The sequence below is a fragment of the Mustela nivalis genome, assembly GCF_964662115.1.
Source record: "Mustela nivalis genome assembly, contig: HAP1_SCAFFOLD_3187, whole genome shotgun sequence".
NCBI lineage: Eukaryota > Metazoa > Chordata > Mammalia > Carnivora > Mustelidae > Mustela > Mustela nivalis.
In genome coordinates, this window is record NW_028133484.1 from 1 (window position 1) to 15,962 (window position 15,962).

Sequence of the window (15,962 nt, forward strand, 5' to 3'; positions counted from 1 at the left end):
CATGAGGCTCCAGAAGCTGGGGTCAAAGGTGCAGGCACTGGGTAGCCTGGGCTGACAGCCAGACGGTAGGTCAGGGAGGACTTCTTGGGGAACAGGAAGCATTGGGAGTACTGTCTTCCTCCTTTCCTGGTATCAGGTCTTTCTTTGCTATAGTCTGAGCACCATCTGAATCCCTTAGTGGAGAATACCACTGCTATGGTCTGAGCACCATCTGAATCCCTTAGTGGAGAGAGACCCTCCAAAAGGACAGGCAGTGAGCCCGAAGCTCATCTTGGGTGCCTTCGTGTGGGAGGGAAGGTGCAGGATCCTGGCGGGCCATTTCTTCCCTTAAGTCCCTGAGACCTTGGCTCCTGGCCTTTGCCCCCAGGCTGTTTACCCATAGTGGGTCTGTAGTCTTACTTTCAGGGCCTCTTTGACCTTGTACATACACATAGCAAGGGCAAATCTTATGAAAAGATTCCTTGTCTCTCTTCATGGACAGTGCAGCCTTCCTCCTCTGTTCAACGGCTTGACGGTAAGGTTGGATGTCTCCAGCCAGAGCAGATGGGAAACAGAGGTACTCATAAGGCGACTCTTAAGCCAGAAAAAGTATAAGGCAGGCCGGGGGGGGGGCAGGGGCATCAGGATTTTGGCAGCCCTGTAGATCCATCCCTGCCCTAAGCTTCTGGGCCAATCTATAAAAAGCTTAGCATTTGGGCCCTGCTAGGACACCTTAGCCTCATTTGGAGTTAGGGGTGGAGGAAAGCAGAGGGAGCTCCTGGAGAAAGCTACCCCTGTGACCAGTGTAGGCTTTTTCTTATGGGAACCTGGCACAAGGGCAGTGTAGGGTTGCTGGCTATGGAGTGGAGCCTGGAGAGCTGGGTGTGAGAACCTACAGAAATGGTGGAATTGCCAAACTGAGGGCTGGTGTTGGCATACTGTTGGAGGGCCTGCTGGGTATGGGGTACAACAGGGTAGTGTTCTATCTTAACTGTGTGCAGCCCCAAGTGTCTAGCCACTGGTGGTCTGCTTGTAGTAGATGCACTGATCACAGGGCTCTTTGCCCTTGACCATAACCTGGCTGCTGTTGTATCTGCCATATAACCTTTCTGTGGCATCTGCACTATGGCCCCTACTACCTCTGTGCTGCCAGCCCCAGGACCCTGCCTCTTCCCATGCCAATGCTGCGCCTTGCTGACTGCTGCCTGGCTTTTCTTCTTGATCATTTTTTTTCTTGATTTTCCTTGAAGTTGTGTCAGGGACCCATGCAAGCAAGCCAGCTGCTGAGCTGGGCCATAAAATGTCATGGTTCTATTCTGGGCAATTCATAGGGCTCCAGAAGACTGGGTAGCTTGCCTCTGCTTCTTGTGGCATTCTTGGTACATTGGTGGGGCTACTGTCTCATCCTGTGACATAGAGCCACAGGTTCCCAGAGCAGGCACTATGAGAGAACCGGAAAAGGTGAGGTAGGCCCTGACTCCATTGAGGGAGCCATCACCAGACCTGCAGGACTTGATGGTAATAGTGCTGTAATAAATCCGGTGGCATCAGGTACAGAGGGGACAGTGGATGTGGCAGGCACTGTGCTCATCAAAGGCACCTTTTTTGTGGGCTAGGTATCTGTAGCTGTGGACTCAGCATAGGGGTGGTGTGGCTGAGGCTCTGCTTCTTGGTGCCTGTTTATGGTACCACTGCACTACCTCAATGCCTGCACCTGGCCTTGCCTGGGATGGACATCAGGCTGGAGTCATGGGAGCCAAGACATAGGAATGGACTTGGGTATTGATGCAGTGTGGTCCTGGGCAGAACGGATGTGATCATCATGTGGGACCCAGATGTAGGCCCAGAAATGGCACTTGGTCATTAGTGGGATATGACCACAATGCAGAACACAGAACATGGATAGACTGTAGTCATGGATATCCTGCCTCGTTCTTGAAGGTCCACAAGTATTAGTGACCCCAAAGCCTAAAAAGCTTGAGTTCCAATCCCAAATTTGGGGATCTTCTCACCATCACAGCAGCTCCAGTTCCACAAAGAAAACAGTTCTCCTTTAGCCTGATTCTCAGCAGGTCCTAGAAGTCCAGTGAGACACTGGGGAGATTCCGCTAAGCACAACAGGCCTCATCATGAACATTGTATCTCCTCTGCTCCACCCTATCCTAACTTCAATAAAATACCTTGTCAAACACTTGCAGATGGATTTCCAGGTCTAATTTGCCTGTAGTTTTTTGTGACATTTGCATGCTTTGGTAAGGGAGGGTACGTATGTCAGGAGATTTTTAAAAGAAGTCATTACAGAACACCGTTGAGGTTCAGCCCAAATATCTCCTAGCCGGGTGTGTCTAGGTGGGCGCCTGAAAAGTGCCGGACTTAGGGAGCCCCTCTATCTGCCATTCTACACACTGTGCTGGAGTCTTGACAGGTTTCTCCGGAGTTCGGTCCCCTGCCCCCCAGCTGTTTCCATGACAACTCCAAAGCTGTGACGTCAGAAACGCGATCGAACTCGCAGTTGCTCCCAACAACGGAAATGGGATGGTCCCAAGCTTTCCTGCTTCTGTGCTGAACACCTTCTCAGGTTCGTGCAAATCTCCTAAAGTCCTGCCGCCCCCACCACTTCACTTCAAGCGACCCGCACCACGAAAGCGTAGGCGGAAGTGAAGCGCTCGGAAAAACCGGTTTGGGCGGCCTCTATCTTTTAAATGGCGCCGACGACCCTATGTAGCCCGCCCCTTCCCTCCAGGATGGCTACCATTGGCTCTCCCTGGCGGCTTCGCCCTACTATTGGTCAGTGAGCTAATGCCAACGTCAGATTGGCCCCAAAGTTTTCTTTCGGTTTCCGGTGTCCCAGCCATGGCGGCTCTGGACTCGCTCTCGCTCTTCACCGGCCTTGGCCTGAGCGAGCATAAGGCCCGGGAGACGCTCAAGAACACGGCTCTGAGTGCGCAGCTGCGCGAGGCGGCGACCCAGGTGGGAGTCCCTCTGCCCTTAACCCTGGCTGCCGACTGCTTCAATGCCGGACCAGGTCCCAATCCCCATCCTCACCCCGACCCCGACCTACCAACCTTGTCTAACTCGTGTTTTTCTTAACTGGGTGTGGGGCTTCTCTTCTGACCCCTTAAACCCCAGGCGCAGCAGACTCTGGGCTCCACTATTGACAAAGCTACCGGGACCCTGCTATATGGCTTGGCATCCCGACTCAGGGATCCCCGGCGTCTTTCTTTCCTTGTGAGCTACATAGCCAATAAGAAGATCCACACCGAGCTCCAGCTGAGCGGTGAGACCCCTGCCTGCCCTGCTACTTCCATCTCCATCTCCTCCCTTCAGCCAATATCCCTGTCTGCCCTTTCTGCCAAGTCCCCCAGTGGCCTTTTTCTGTGCTCCTTCTGCGTTCCTCTCTAAACCCAGGCTCTGACAATAAGGGATGGAAAGGGTTCCCCATGGTGAAACTGACTGAGGAACGGTGTGGGTCTAAAGGAGAGCTTCTATCAGAGCAGGATTCTTTCCTGTGGTCTCAGAGCTTCTCTAGGATGGTGCAAGTCTTAACCTCAGAGGAGGCCGAATTGTGATTATTGGGGTTTCATGGGGCTAGGCAGGGCCTTGTCTAACCACTTCTTGCAGCTGAGATGCCACTCATTGGTTCTCCTTTCTCAGCCGCCCTTGAGTATGTGCGAAGCCATCCCCTGGACCCCATCAACACGGAGGACTTTGAGCAGGAATGTGGTGTGGGTGTCATGGTGACCCCAGAGCAGATTGAAGAGGCTGTGAGTCTTTCCTTAGGCATCGGGTACCTCCTTAGTACTGACCCTGGAAAGGAGTGGCTCAGCTTCTCCACCCAGGAAGAGACAGGGTGAGAGTGTGGGTCCCTTAGAGCATTTTTGAAGGACACTTTTTCGAATGACATGGTTTGGCTTTCTGCAGGTGGAGGCTGCCATAAATCGTCACCGGCCCCAGCTCCTGGAGGAGCGTTATCGTTTCAACATGGGACTGCTGATGGGTGAGCAGGGCCTGGGGCAGTGGACTATGTTGTTCTCTCTGGTCATACCTTCTTTTTTGGGCATAAATGAGAGAGAGGAGAGGGAGGAAAAGAGCATTTTAAAAGTGGTCCGGTTGGGCCCAGGAGCTGGTTCTTGAGGTCAGCTAGGACTTTTTCTTGTGAAAGAGAGTAGGAAGTGTCCTTCTTGGCCTTTCTGCAGCTCCTTGTGCCCATGTTTCTAGGAGAGGCTCGAGCTATGCTCAAGTGGGCAGATGGCAAAATGATCAAGCACGAAGTGGACATGCAGGTGAGCAACTCCTTGAGCTGAAGCAGGCAAAGACCCTGCCATGGACAGTGCCTAGGGTCCACTGAAAGATACATGGGGGTGGGAGGGGAAGAGACACTGTCCCTGCTGTGGTGGATCATAGAGCCTAGTGTGGAAGAGCACCACCCTGGTGGGCAGTAAAAGAGTTGGGCCTCTGGGTCGCGCCTGTTTTCCGGTGAGTTACTTTCCTCTGAACCTTAATTTCCTCATCTTGTAAACAGAGGTGATATGGCCCTCATCTCAGATGATGGGTGAGAATCGCAAGAGGCTGATGGCTGAGGTAGTTTGTTGTCTTGATGCTGAGCCCACAGTTCCTCTCTGTAATTGGCAGTTTTTGTTACCTGTTTTGTCACCAGATTTTGGACTCTCAGGGGGGAAAGAGCATTTGGGGCCAGCAGAACCATGTGAGGAGGAGAAGTGGGATGGGCTAGGTAGGTTCTTCAAGGCAATATTGGTAGGCAGGCCAGAAAGCCCTTGGGTAGGTGGGCGGGGTCAATCAGAGGCTCCTTGAAGCAGAACACTCTTGTTTCAGCCCGAACCCCGGTTTCTGCACAGGTTCTTCACCTTCTGGGTCCCAAAACAGAGACTGATCTGGAGAAGAAACCCAAGGTGGGGTTTCCTGGGTATGGTCCTGGCTCCCTGGGGATGAGGTGGGGTGGGGTGAGACTTCCGGCTGGGGAAGGGAGCATGTGGCCCCAGTGATCCTAAGAACCTGACCCAACTTCTGGGCTTCTCTCAGTTGTCAAAAGCTCGGCCAGAAGAGAAAGACCGGAGGACAGCAAAGGACATGATGGAGAATGGTGAGAGGCTTGAGGTCCCTGACACATTTAGCTCTCTGACTTCTAGGCTTTCTACATGATGGGTTCTTGTAGCCCAGTCTCCTCAGGCCATTAACTTCCTCATCATCCTACCTTCCACTGCCAGATTGGAATTCCTGGTGTTTCCTTTGTTCTCATTACCCAGAGACTAGCATGAGGAAACGGAGAAGTCTTGCTCTGTACCTCTTGTCTCTGGGGTTGGAGAAAGAAGAACCTGTATGGTTCTCCTCTGGTTGCAGGATTTGGGGAGTACTGAGAAGTACCTCCCTGAGCTGCACGAGGTAGCTATATTCAGAGGATCAGAGGATAAGTTTTCTTTGGTCTGTTTTTCACAGGTGAGGCTGCTGACCAGGCCCTCTCTCTGATGGAGCAGCTCCGAGGGGAGGCACTTAAGTTCCACAAACCTGGTGAGCAGGCAGGTCAAAATCCTGGGGAGGATAAGATCTTGATAGTAACTCTTAAAGCCAGGGTAGGGAGCCTTGGGCTGCAGCGCAGTCCTCAGGCTTGTTCTGGCCCTGGCAGGTGAGAACTATAAGACCCCAGGCTATGTTACCACTCCACACACCATGGACTTACTGAAGCAGCACCTGGAGATCACTGGAGGACAGGTGTGTGGAAGTACTGTTGGGCAAGTTAGTCCTGTCACTCGCCAGGGGGCCTGGGCTGCCTTCAGCCTGCTCCATCTAACCCATCACCTGGCCTCCCTAGGAAGGAGCATCTGTCCCTTGAGGGCAGTCTCAGTTCTGGCTTAATTCTGGCTTAAATGTCCTATTTCCCTCATCTCAGGTACGGACCCGGTTCCCGCCGGAACCCAATGGAATCCTACACATAGGACATGCCAAAGCCATCAACTTCAACTTTGGCTATGCCAAGGTGAGTATGTGGAAATCTGGCAGTCAGGGTGACCACTTGCTGCTCCCAAGACTTGATACCAGAAAGGTGTCCCTGCCTTTCCTGCTGCTGCTATAATGTGCCCAGAGCGGACAGAGACTGGAAGGGAATCATGTATGTGATAAAAGGCCAGGTATCCATGGGGCGCCTGGGTGGCTCAGTGGGTTAAAGCCTCTGCCTTTGGCTCGGGTCGTGATCCCAGGATCCTGGGATTGAGCCCCACATTGGGATCTCTGCTCAGCGGGGAGTCTGCTTCTTCCTTTCTCTCTGCCTGGCTCTCTGCCTACTTGTGGTCTCTGTCAAATAAATAAATAAAATCTTAAGAAAAAAAACACAAAAAAACAGGAATCCATTGGGCTCATTGGGAAAAAGCTGAAGTTGAGGCAGTGAGTTCAACTTTGGTGAACTGCCCAGTGCAACTCCTCAGGCTTAGAAAGAGGGTGTCTGGAGTTGGTATAAGGTGCTTTGTTTAAGGCATTTAGATACAGGAAGATGAGTGAAACTCCTGAAGGTGTTTTCAATTCTGACATGGGAGAGCTCTGAGAAGGTCCAAGTTTAATGAGTTGGACTCTGGAAGCTGATGATATGAGAGCTCACAGATTCTATAACTCCTAGGCCAACAATGGGATCTGTTTTCTACGCTTTGATGACACCAACCCTGAGAAGGAGGAAGCAAAGTTCTTCACTGCCATCTACGACATGGTGGCCTGGCTGGGTATGGGCTGGGCAAGGGCTGGAAAGAAAGAACTGGTGGTCAGCGGGCCTCTCCATGGGCTATGGCTTGCCATTGGGTGTCCCTGGCTCATTACTCATACCAAGTCTTTTTCTGTCCCAGGTTACAGTCCTTACAAGGTTACATATGCCTCTGATTACTTTGACCAGCTGTATGCCTGGGCCGTGGAGCTCATCCATAGGTGAGGCCGGGGCTGTCACATAGAACTAGGCAGGCTGCCCAGGACATAGCCATCTTGGGCGTTCATACCTCTTCCCCCATAGGGGCCAGGCCTATGTGTGCCACCAGCGAGGAGAGGAGCTCAAAGGCCATAACTCATTGCCCTCACCCTGGAGAGACCGTCCTGTAGAGGAGTCACTGCTGCTCTTTGAGGTGGGGTTCTAGAGGGGCAGCTGGGTCTGGGTGGGTGCTGAGGAGGATGTGCCCCTGTGCTGAGAGGCAGTCTGAGCCCTTGGTCCTATCAGGCAATGCGCAAGGGCAAGTTTGCGGAGGGTGAGGCCACGCTGCGGATGAAGTTGGTGATGGAGGATGGCAAGATGGACCCTGTGGCCTATCGAGTCAAGTATACACCACACCATCGCACGGGGGACACCTGGTGGGTGTGAACATGGGGTGGGGCTATGGGATTGTAGAGTGGGGTGGGGGGGCCATGGGTAGGGCAGAGTGGGGCTGGATGGTGGGGCCCATTGCCTATGCCCTGCAGGTGCATCTATCCCACCTATGACTACACACACTGCCTCTGTGACTCCATCGAGCACATCACCCACTCACTCTGCACCAAGGAATTCCAGGCCCGGTGAGGGAGCTGGGCCTATGGGGTGGTGAGGGCCAGTGGGATTCCAGCAGCCCTTCCTGTGGTGTCTCTCTGGTCTGATGTGGCCAGACCTGACTCTACCCTCCCACCCCAGACGCTCTTCCTACTTCTGGCTGTGCAATGCTTTGGATGTCTATTGCCCTGTTCAGTGGGAGTATGGCCGTCTCAACCTTCACTATGCTGTTGTGTCCAAGAGGAAGATTCTCCAGCTTGTGGCAGCTGGTGCTGTGCGGTAGGATGATTATCTATCTCACTGAAGTTTGGAAGTAACTAGTGGCATATACTGCCAGTATCTCATCACCTCCTTGCCTGCAGGGACTGGGATGACCCACGGCTCTTCACACTCACAGCCTTACGACGGCGGGGCTTTCCACCTGAGGCCATCAACAACTTTTGTGCTCGGGTATAGCCCAGTGGCCTGGGTGGGCAGGTGGGGGCTGAGCAGTGCAGTTTGTGGTTGTGGCTGTGAGTGATGCTGATCTTCCTGCTAGGTGGGGGTGACAGTGGCACAGACCACAATGGAACCCCATCTGCTAGAGGCCTGCGTGCGTGATGTGCTGAATGACACAGCCCCCCGGGCCATGGCTGTGCTGGAGCCATTACAGGTCATCATCACCAACTTTCCTGCTACCAAGGTAGGTGTGCCTCTCTGTGTATGTGTTGGGGGAGGGGTGCACCTGGGTCTGGACATGGGGGTCCCAGTGCCTAGTGTGACTCACACCCATCTCCTGCTATAGTCCTTAGAAATCCAGGTTCCCAACTTTCCAGCTGATGAGACCAAGGGCTTCCATCAGGTTCCCTTTGGACCCATGGTCTTCATTGAAAGGACTGACTTCAAAGAAGTAAGTAAGGGGTGTGAAGGGTCCTGTTTGCTGTTGAGCCCAGTCCTGAGATCCCTTCATCTCCTTTTTGTCAGTCCACCTACTTCCTACTTCAGATGAACCAGCCCCTGCCAGACATAGGGGTGGGGGGAGAAGCCTCTTGTACCTTTTGACTTGTGCAGTCTCCTGTGTCCACACTACTTCCTACCTCTAGGAGCCAGAGCCAGGCTATAAGCGCCTGGCATGGGGCCAGCCTGTGGGCCTAAGGCATACAGGCTACATCATTGAGCTGCAGAATGTTGTCAAGGTGAGAGCAGTCAGTGCCTGCTGTGGGGAGGATCTGGGTGCATGCAGACTGCAGTTCTAGTAGTTGTCCCTGGGTCTAATTGTAGGCTCCTTGACTTCCAGGGCCCCAGTGGCTGTGTAGAGAGCCTGGAGGTGACCTGTAGACGGGCGGATACTGGAGAAAAGCCCAAGGCCTTTATTCACTGGGTGTCCCAGCCTCTGACTTGTGAGATTCGCCTTTATGAGAGACTGTGAGTGAACAGAGCTGGGGTGTAGACAGATACAAGATGGGCACAAGATGGGCCTTGCCTGCTATGGCTACCTAGCTGGGGTCTTGACCTTCCTTCTGGCTACAGATTTCAGCACAAGAACCCTGAGGATCCTGCTGAGGTGCCTGGTGGATTCTTAAGTGACCTGAACCCGGTAGGCTCATGGGGTATAAGGTGAGGGTGGTGGGTCTCTCTGGCTGGACAGCCCCTGAGTTTCCTGCCCACAGGCATCGCTACAAGTGGTGGAGTCAGCGTTAGTGGACTGCTCTGTGGCCCTGGCAAAGCCCTTTGACAAGTTCCAGTTTGAGCGGCTTGGCTACTTCTCTGTGGATCCAGACAGTGGCCAGGGACAGGTACACGAGTTTACCTGCCTGCCCTTTGTACAACAGTGACAATGGTGGCTACCATTTACTGTGCTAAGTGTTCTGCCAACATTCCCTTAGTTAATCCTTAACACTTGAGATGGGGTTCATGTTTTACTGATGAGGAAACAGGTTCAGAGGTCCATACACAAAATTTTGTATGGCCCCTGCTTTTCTTACTCCTCAAGGGTGTAGGGGTCAGGCATAGTGGTTGTTATAATCCTTATAAAATGGAGGCCCAAAGTCATCCAGTTCTCTACCCAAAGTCATAGTTATTGAGAACCCAAATGTCCTGACCCTCAGCTCCCCTGGGAGGAGGTAAGGGTAGGGTCTGGTGAGGTCTGGGCTTCCTAGCCTGGTTCTGGCTTGGTTGTCATTCTTCCCCCTCTGCCATCCAGCTTGTCTTCAACCGGACTGTCACACTGAAGGAGGACCCAGGAAAGGTGTGAGCTGTAAGGAAGCCCCGTGGACCTACCTCATGCTTCTGGAGGCCAAGGGTATCCAGACTCCATGTCAATAAAGAACAGCTAAATCCCCTGGAGTCTGTGTGTTGTCTGTCTGCACTTCCAGCTCCTGAGGACCTCAGATACTTTGCTGGGGGTAGGGAGGAGGTGCACTGCACATACCTTTGAAATCACTGATACACTTCTAGGGCAGGGATCTGGGCCTCATTCGAAATCCTGTGCACCTGGCATGAGGGGCTAGCAGGTTCTGGGTGCTGTCCCACTGTTTGGAAACTTGTGCCAGAGGGATCTGAAGGGTTTGTGTCTGCTTGTGTGCCCAGACAGATGAAAACACCTGGTTCTCAATTTAATAATTTAGCAAATAATTACTGAGTGCCATCTATGTGGCAGGTAAAATGAGAAGAGGAAGACTTGTGAGGTGGCCGCCTAAGTTGACGGGGACTAGTTGGGCAGACAGAGGGTGACCAGCTACGTGCAAGAGAGGTCTCCCTGGGGTCTGTACAAGGATGGAGGAAGTTCCTGACCAATCCTGTGCCTCAAAGTACTCTCAGGAGGTGACTCCTTAGGGAACCCCTATAGACCAAGGAGTTGTTTGCCAGGCAGGAGGAACAAGTGCAAAGGCCCTGAGGCCCTTTTTAAAAAAAGTCTATAACCCTCGGGGGCAGTGTGGGCTACTAGTGAGGTCTACGTGTGCCTGCAGCTTTAACACCCTCCACATTTCCCCTGTATACAAACACCAGGCTACCAGAGGCCCGCTTTAAGGTGGACTGGGTTGCTGAAGGCTGGATTAGGAAGGCAGCGGATTGAGGAGGGGGTTCCTAACTGTTAAGGACTCCTGCACGAAAGTGACTCTGGGCTTTCCAGGTGGGACGATGGTACGGGGGCGCAGAGCCTAGGTTAAGGGGCTGCGGGGGCTACCTTAAGCAAGAGACGGGGCCCCGCCCCAAGTGGGGCTGCGCGATTGAAGGAGGCCCAGACATGCGGCAGAAGGTGGGTCTAGAGAGCAAGCTTGACACCCAAACTGCCCAGGCTCCTACTCCAGGCAGGTATGCGGCCCAGGCTCCGCCCAGCATGGAGGGGCGTCCGAGGGCGGGCCGCTCCGCCCTACACTCCTGGCTCTACTCGCCGTTTCGGCATCCGGAGGCCCGGCCTCTCGCCTCGGCACAAGCGTTCCCTTTAAGTCTGGCCAGGAGGCAGTCTCAACTCTCGCGGGATTCGACGCTTCGGTTATCGCGAGAGGGGCATTCGGCACCCATTGGCTGTGAGGGTTGAATGTAAGATGGCGCCCAGGGAGCTGTGAGGGGAAAATCCTGTCGGTCTTGGAGCGGCGACGGCGGAACCGGGGCCCCGAGCGGTGCGGCGGGGCCGGCGGGTAGAGCGGCGGCGGCGGCGGTGGCGGCGACGACGACGTCGCCGGGTGAGGGCTGCAGCTGGGGCAGAGATGTGGCGAACCTGTGGGCCTGAGACAGCGGGCCCACCCCACACAACGGCGGGCGGGGGCGGGCGGGCGGGCCGCTGCCGCTGGGCCCTGGAGACCTCGGGGCGGCTCCGGAGAGGAGAATGTCCCTGGGCTCGCGCGCCCCCGCCCCTTGTGGAGTGGGAAGCGGCAGGTCGGGGACTCGGGTGGGTGCGGCGCGCGAACGCGCACTGGTGCTCGCGCGCGGCCGGGCCTGTTTATACGCGGGCGCGCGCGCGCTGTGCGGCCCTCCTGGCGCGCGTGGCCGCCGACGTGCGCGTTCCCGGTTTGGGTATCTCTGCTCCTGGTGCTGCGGCCCTTGGGTTAGAGCGGGTGTCGGTAGCGCGCGCCCGCCCGCGACCCCCGCTTTCGGGGCGCGCGCCCTGCTGTTGGGTGGCGACGCTGCCGCCGCGAGGACGCGCAGGACACCTCTGCTGCGTGGAGCGGCGGCGAGCTGGCGGGAGGCTCGCAGTGTGAGGAAGGTTGTGGGTTGGGCCCTTCCTGCTCTGGTGACGTCCCCGGACCGCCGTGGCCTAGGCCTGGGGAGAAACCGACCGGCTTTACCGTCTGACTTGAGGATCCGCTCTTCCGCGAGGCGGGCGAGATTGCTCGTTCTTCTTGAAGAATGCAGTGACTTGAGGCTAATGTGTGGGGAGGGTGCTGCCCTGTTTCTGAAACTGAGCTATGTAGGTCTGTGAGGGCAGCGAGCCCCCTTGAGTTTCTTCACCTTGTTCTTGTGCTTTGTGCTGGAGAGGGAAGGTTAATCCTGTGAAGGCTCTTCAGCGGTACCTGCTTTCTTGTCATTGCAAAGTAATTCTTCCATAAGCGCAATTCCTACGCGTCACCTCTGTGCGCTCCGGAAGGGGATCCTTTTCTATGGTCTTGAAATGACCCCGAGCTTTAAAATTCCACTTGAGATCCTTAAATGCAGCCTTTTCTTCTGTGTGGGTGGGAGGGGCTTGTTTGTATTCTGTTAGACTAAGGAAGGCCCGCTATCTCTCAGCCAAAAAGTTGACCAGAACAAAATTAAACAACCTGAGAAACCTGTGCTCTGCCTTCTTTTATAATTACAAAATTCCCCAACAGAAATTTCTAAAATCTGTTCATATATCACTGCAGAAGTCACTTTTGATGTAGAATTTCAATCCTTTTCGGCTTTTTTGTTGTTGTTATGGTAGGAGCCTGGGCAGTTTGGGTGTCAAGCTAGGGGGAGTTCTAGGTTTGTCCTAGAGAAATAACACACTTAACACACTTGTCTTTTTTCTAAGACAAGACATCTGTTTTACAGTCTTGCTTAATTAAGTTGAAAGAAAAAGAAGCTAAGAGGAAGTAAAATTAGCTACCAAACAATAATGATGGGGGTAATTCTTTTAACATACTGTATTTTAAGAACAAAGTTAAAATTTAAAAAGAGGCTGAGGATGGAAAGGACTTCTTTGTTCTATCTTCTTCAGAATGTTACAAGTCTTAAGAACTCAGGACAAGCAGCAGAAATACATGCAACATGGTGACTGGTGAGTTAAAATCATTCATACGCTGAAAATATGTGTGCAGTCTTTTTCCTAGTAGTATTGAAACATTACAAATCCTGCCAATTACTCTGAGTGCTGTCTGACAGAAACTACTAAGTGCTGGGAAATTGAAGATGTGGGAGAACTGCATCTTTGAATCCAGCCACAGTTTGCTGCTTGAACACTTTTCTTCCCTTGAAATGTAAGTCAATGCAACTTTCAGGTTTTAGCATGAGGGCGCACAGCTTTTCTAAGGACCTTAAATGGTGCAAAGAAAAGTAGTAAAGTTTGAGATAGACTTAAAATTTTGATATACCTTTTAGGCCTGCCTGTTCCAGGATATCTTTGTTTTTAACTATTAAGTTTGAGATCTGCCATTTAAATTGGTGTTTGTAGATAATATTTTTGTAAGCTCATTAGCTTAGATTTCTCTATTAGAGGATCTCCTACTTTCAGCCCTTTGTGATGAATAGTTTGTGTACCTTTTCATAAACCTTTGCTGTACACATCCCCTTTCCAGTTTATGTTGTTGCCATTTCAAATAGATCAAATAGGGATTCAGATTTCTTAAAATTTTAATTGCTCCCAAAAGGTAATCAAAGTCAGGGGCTCCAGGTATGACTGTCTTGCATTATGACAGCTTCAGAATCAGGAATCTTTACCTTAAAGCTTGCATGCTGTCTTTTAATCAGTTGTGGTTTGAACTCTTATGTGTCATGCTTCTTGCTTGTCTACTTTTGAAATGGCCATTCTTTGTCTGTAATGGTCTTTTATTTCTCCATCTCAGAATGAGGTGTTATATGAGCACCTATTCTTTTCTGTTACTTTGTACTTAGTTGCCCTGCATTTTGTTCCAGATGTTTTAAGTCCTCTCCAGGATTGTGATTTCTGATTGTGGCTGCATGAACAAGTGATAGATTAACCTCTTGCTTTGCTGAAAAGGGGGAAAGAATGAGCCTTTGGTGTCACACTTGAGGCTAGAGCAAAATTTTAGGTAGAGCTGTTGGCTGTCAGAAAGCTTTTTTTTTTTTTTTTTTTTTTAAATACCTGTAAATTCAAGTGATCTGTATAAAATTTAATGAAAAATTATAAAATGAACCACTGGTTTACAACCTCTTGAAGAAGTTTAACAATGCCAGCACCCCTGCACCCTTCTTGGGTCCATTCCTAGTCATAGCTTCTCAACTACTAGAGATAATTATCATTCTGACTTCTGTGACAATCATGTTCTTTTTCTTTTCACTTTTATCACCTTCATATCCCTCAACAACATAGTTTTGTTTGCTTTTGAGTTTTATGTACATGGAATCATACTGTATTTTATGTCTTCTTTAAGCATTGCTAAATTCATCCCCATTGTGTGTGACTGTAGTTCCTTCATTCCAGTTTCTTTATAGTATTCAACTATATGGCTGTACCATAATTTACTCATCCCTTTTGTTACTGCTTGACATCTAGATTCCTTCCAGTTTGGGTCTGTTACTAACAATACTACTTTGAACATTCTTGTATAATTACCTTTCTGTATATGTGTGTGATGCACACCTGGGGATAGAATTTGACTTTACTAGTTGATACAAATGGTTGTGCCAGTTTACAGTTCATCAGTCTTGGGTGGGAATGTGAATTTAAGTTCCTGGTTGAAAGTGTGTTGTCCAAAAATAGAAATATGGCAAAAATGCTCCTAAATCAGGCATTCCTCTGGTAAAGGTGTGTGGCAGATAAATGACCCAGTGGGATAATACTTATCCCAAACCATGTGTAGATTTAGTATCCTTAAGAATAGAAGTGTATCTCCCAATTTGCTTCTTTGAAATGATTCTTTATGTTAATTAGGACAGATGTGACTGCAGCTCCTTAAAATAGAAGTTGATTTCTTTTTTAATGTGCATGTGTTCTTCAAATTAGACTTAAACAGAGCTGTAAGGAGCCATCTACAAACAGTAGATGTGAACTGTGAGAGGGGCCCAATAACATGACTGGGTAAACAGGAAGAGGCAGGACTCTGAGGCAGCTCAGAGTTTCTTCTCTTAGTCCATTTTATATTCAAGACCTGCTTTGTGGAACTGCATGGGAAACTGGGAAGAGGTATCAGAAATTTGAGGAGACCCAAGATAGGATGATTCTGGTGAGTATTTAAGTCTTCCTTTAGTACCTAAATAGAAAAAAGAAAGAAATTGGCAAAGAGACCTATGAAAATGTAATAGATTATTCCTTTAGAATAACCTTTGTCCATCATACCTTCTTGTAAAGGTATGATAAAGTAATGATAACTTCATACATTGAGGGCCTAAATCTGTCAGACACTGTGCTAAGCTCCAGTAGAAGATACTGGGGAAATAACTAGTGATTGATAGGTGTGTATATAAGTGAAAATTTTCTAGGTCTGTTGGTTTGGGGTTTTTTGTTTATTGTTTTGCAAAGCAGCTATGCTTAAGAGTATTCAGAAGCAAATGCTTGTTTACAGACTGTGCTACCCCAATGAGCCCCAAAGTGTTTTCCGTACTCTTTGCTTTTTGACTCCCAGAAATTGGGAGTATTCAACTATCCCTCCAGCTTCATGTTTTTCTGAAGTATCTTAATTAATCAGTTAATTTACTGTTGCTCACCAAGTCTTTGACCTGGAGCTAATTAAGAATCTTGCTTCTTTGGGGGGGTTGTGGAGAGTTTTTCCATTTCTCCATTACCAGGGTTCACCCTTGTGCAGCCTTGTGAGCAGCATCTTGAAGAAGTTAACAGTCTTCATTATTATGCAAGCTCTGATACTTGATGATTTTGTCTTTAAATAAGAGTTTTAGGTTTTGAGGGAAAAATCATGCTACGATCAGCCAGAATTGTTTGTGTGTTACTGTGGTGTAATCGGTGTGTGAAAAGATTAATTTTTAATTATCTTTTTGATTTAATACAAATTGTGGAAAATATAGAAGAGTATTAAACAGGAAGAAATTTAAGTCCTCTGAATCTACCACCAAGGCAGAACTACTGTTAGTAGGTTTTTTGCATTTTTTTCCTTAGGTATATAAACAATATTGGGATATATAAATACAATTGTATCAGTTCGCTTTTCACACATAATTTATTTCTTTGTTAAATTTAAATAAACTATTTAGAGGACAAGGAATCTTCCAGATATTAACATCTTTTTTTTTTTTTTTTTTTGGCTACTGTGTTAGTAGATCTGTAGAACACTCAATAAATACTGAGGAGTGGACTTTCTTTATATGAATTTGGTATATGATAACAGTGGCATTTCAAGTC

The 15,962-nt window shown here is 50.1% G+C and overlaps 1 protein-coding gene across 1 annotated transcript; it reads left to right on the forward strand.

Annotated features, from left to right (window-relative positions):
* On the forward strand, nt 1–9,814 carry QARS1 (glutaminyl-tRNA synthetase 1). Its single transcript, XM_082751385.1, has 25 exons — nt 1–2,557; nt 2,831–2,949; nt 3,109–3,256; nt 3,634–3,743; nt 3,901–3,976; nt 4,198–4,262; nt 4,836–4,889; nt 5,020–5,080; nt 5,434–5,505; nt 5,621–5,706; nt 5,885–5,971; nt 6,605–6,704; nt 6,825–6,903; nt 6,986–7,094; nt 7,187–7,317; nt 7,426–7,518; nt 7,631–7,768; nt 7,852–7,939; nt 8,028–8,171; nt 8,274–8,378; nt 8,572–8,664; nt 8,766–8,893; nt 8,999–9,065; nt 9,139–9,264; nt 9,672–9,814. Exons 1-25 carry the CDS (start codon nt 2,515–2,517, stop codon nt 9,720–9,722), a joined length of 2,373 nt encoding a protein of 790 aa, XP_082607511.1. The 5' UTR covers nt 1–2,514; the 3' UTR covers nt 9,723–9,814.
* Nucleotides 9,815–15,962: the final 6,148 nt, after the last annotated feature.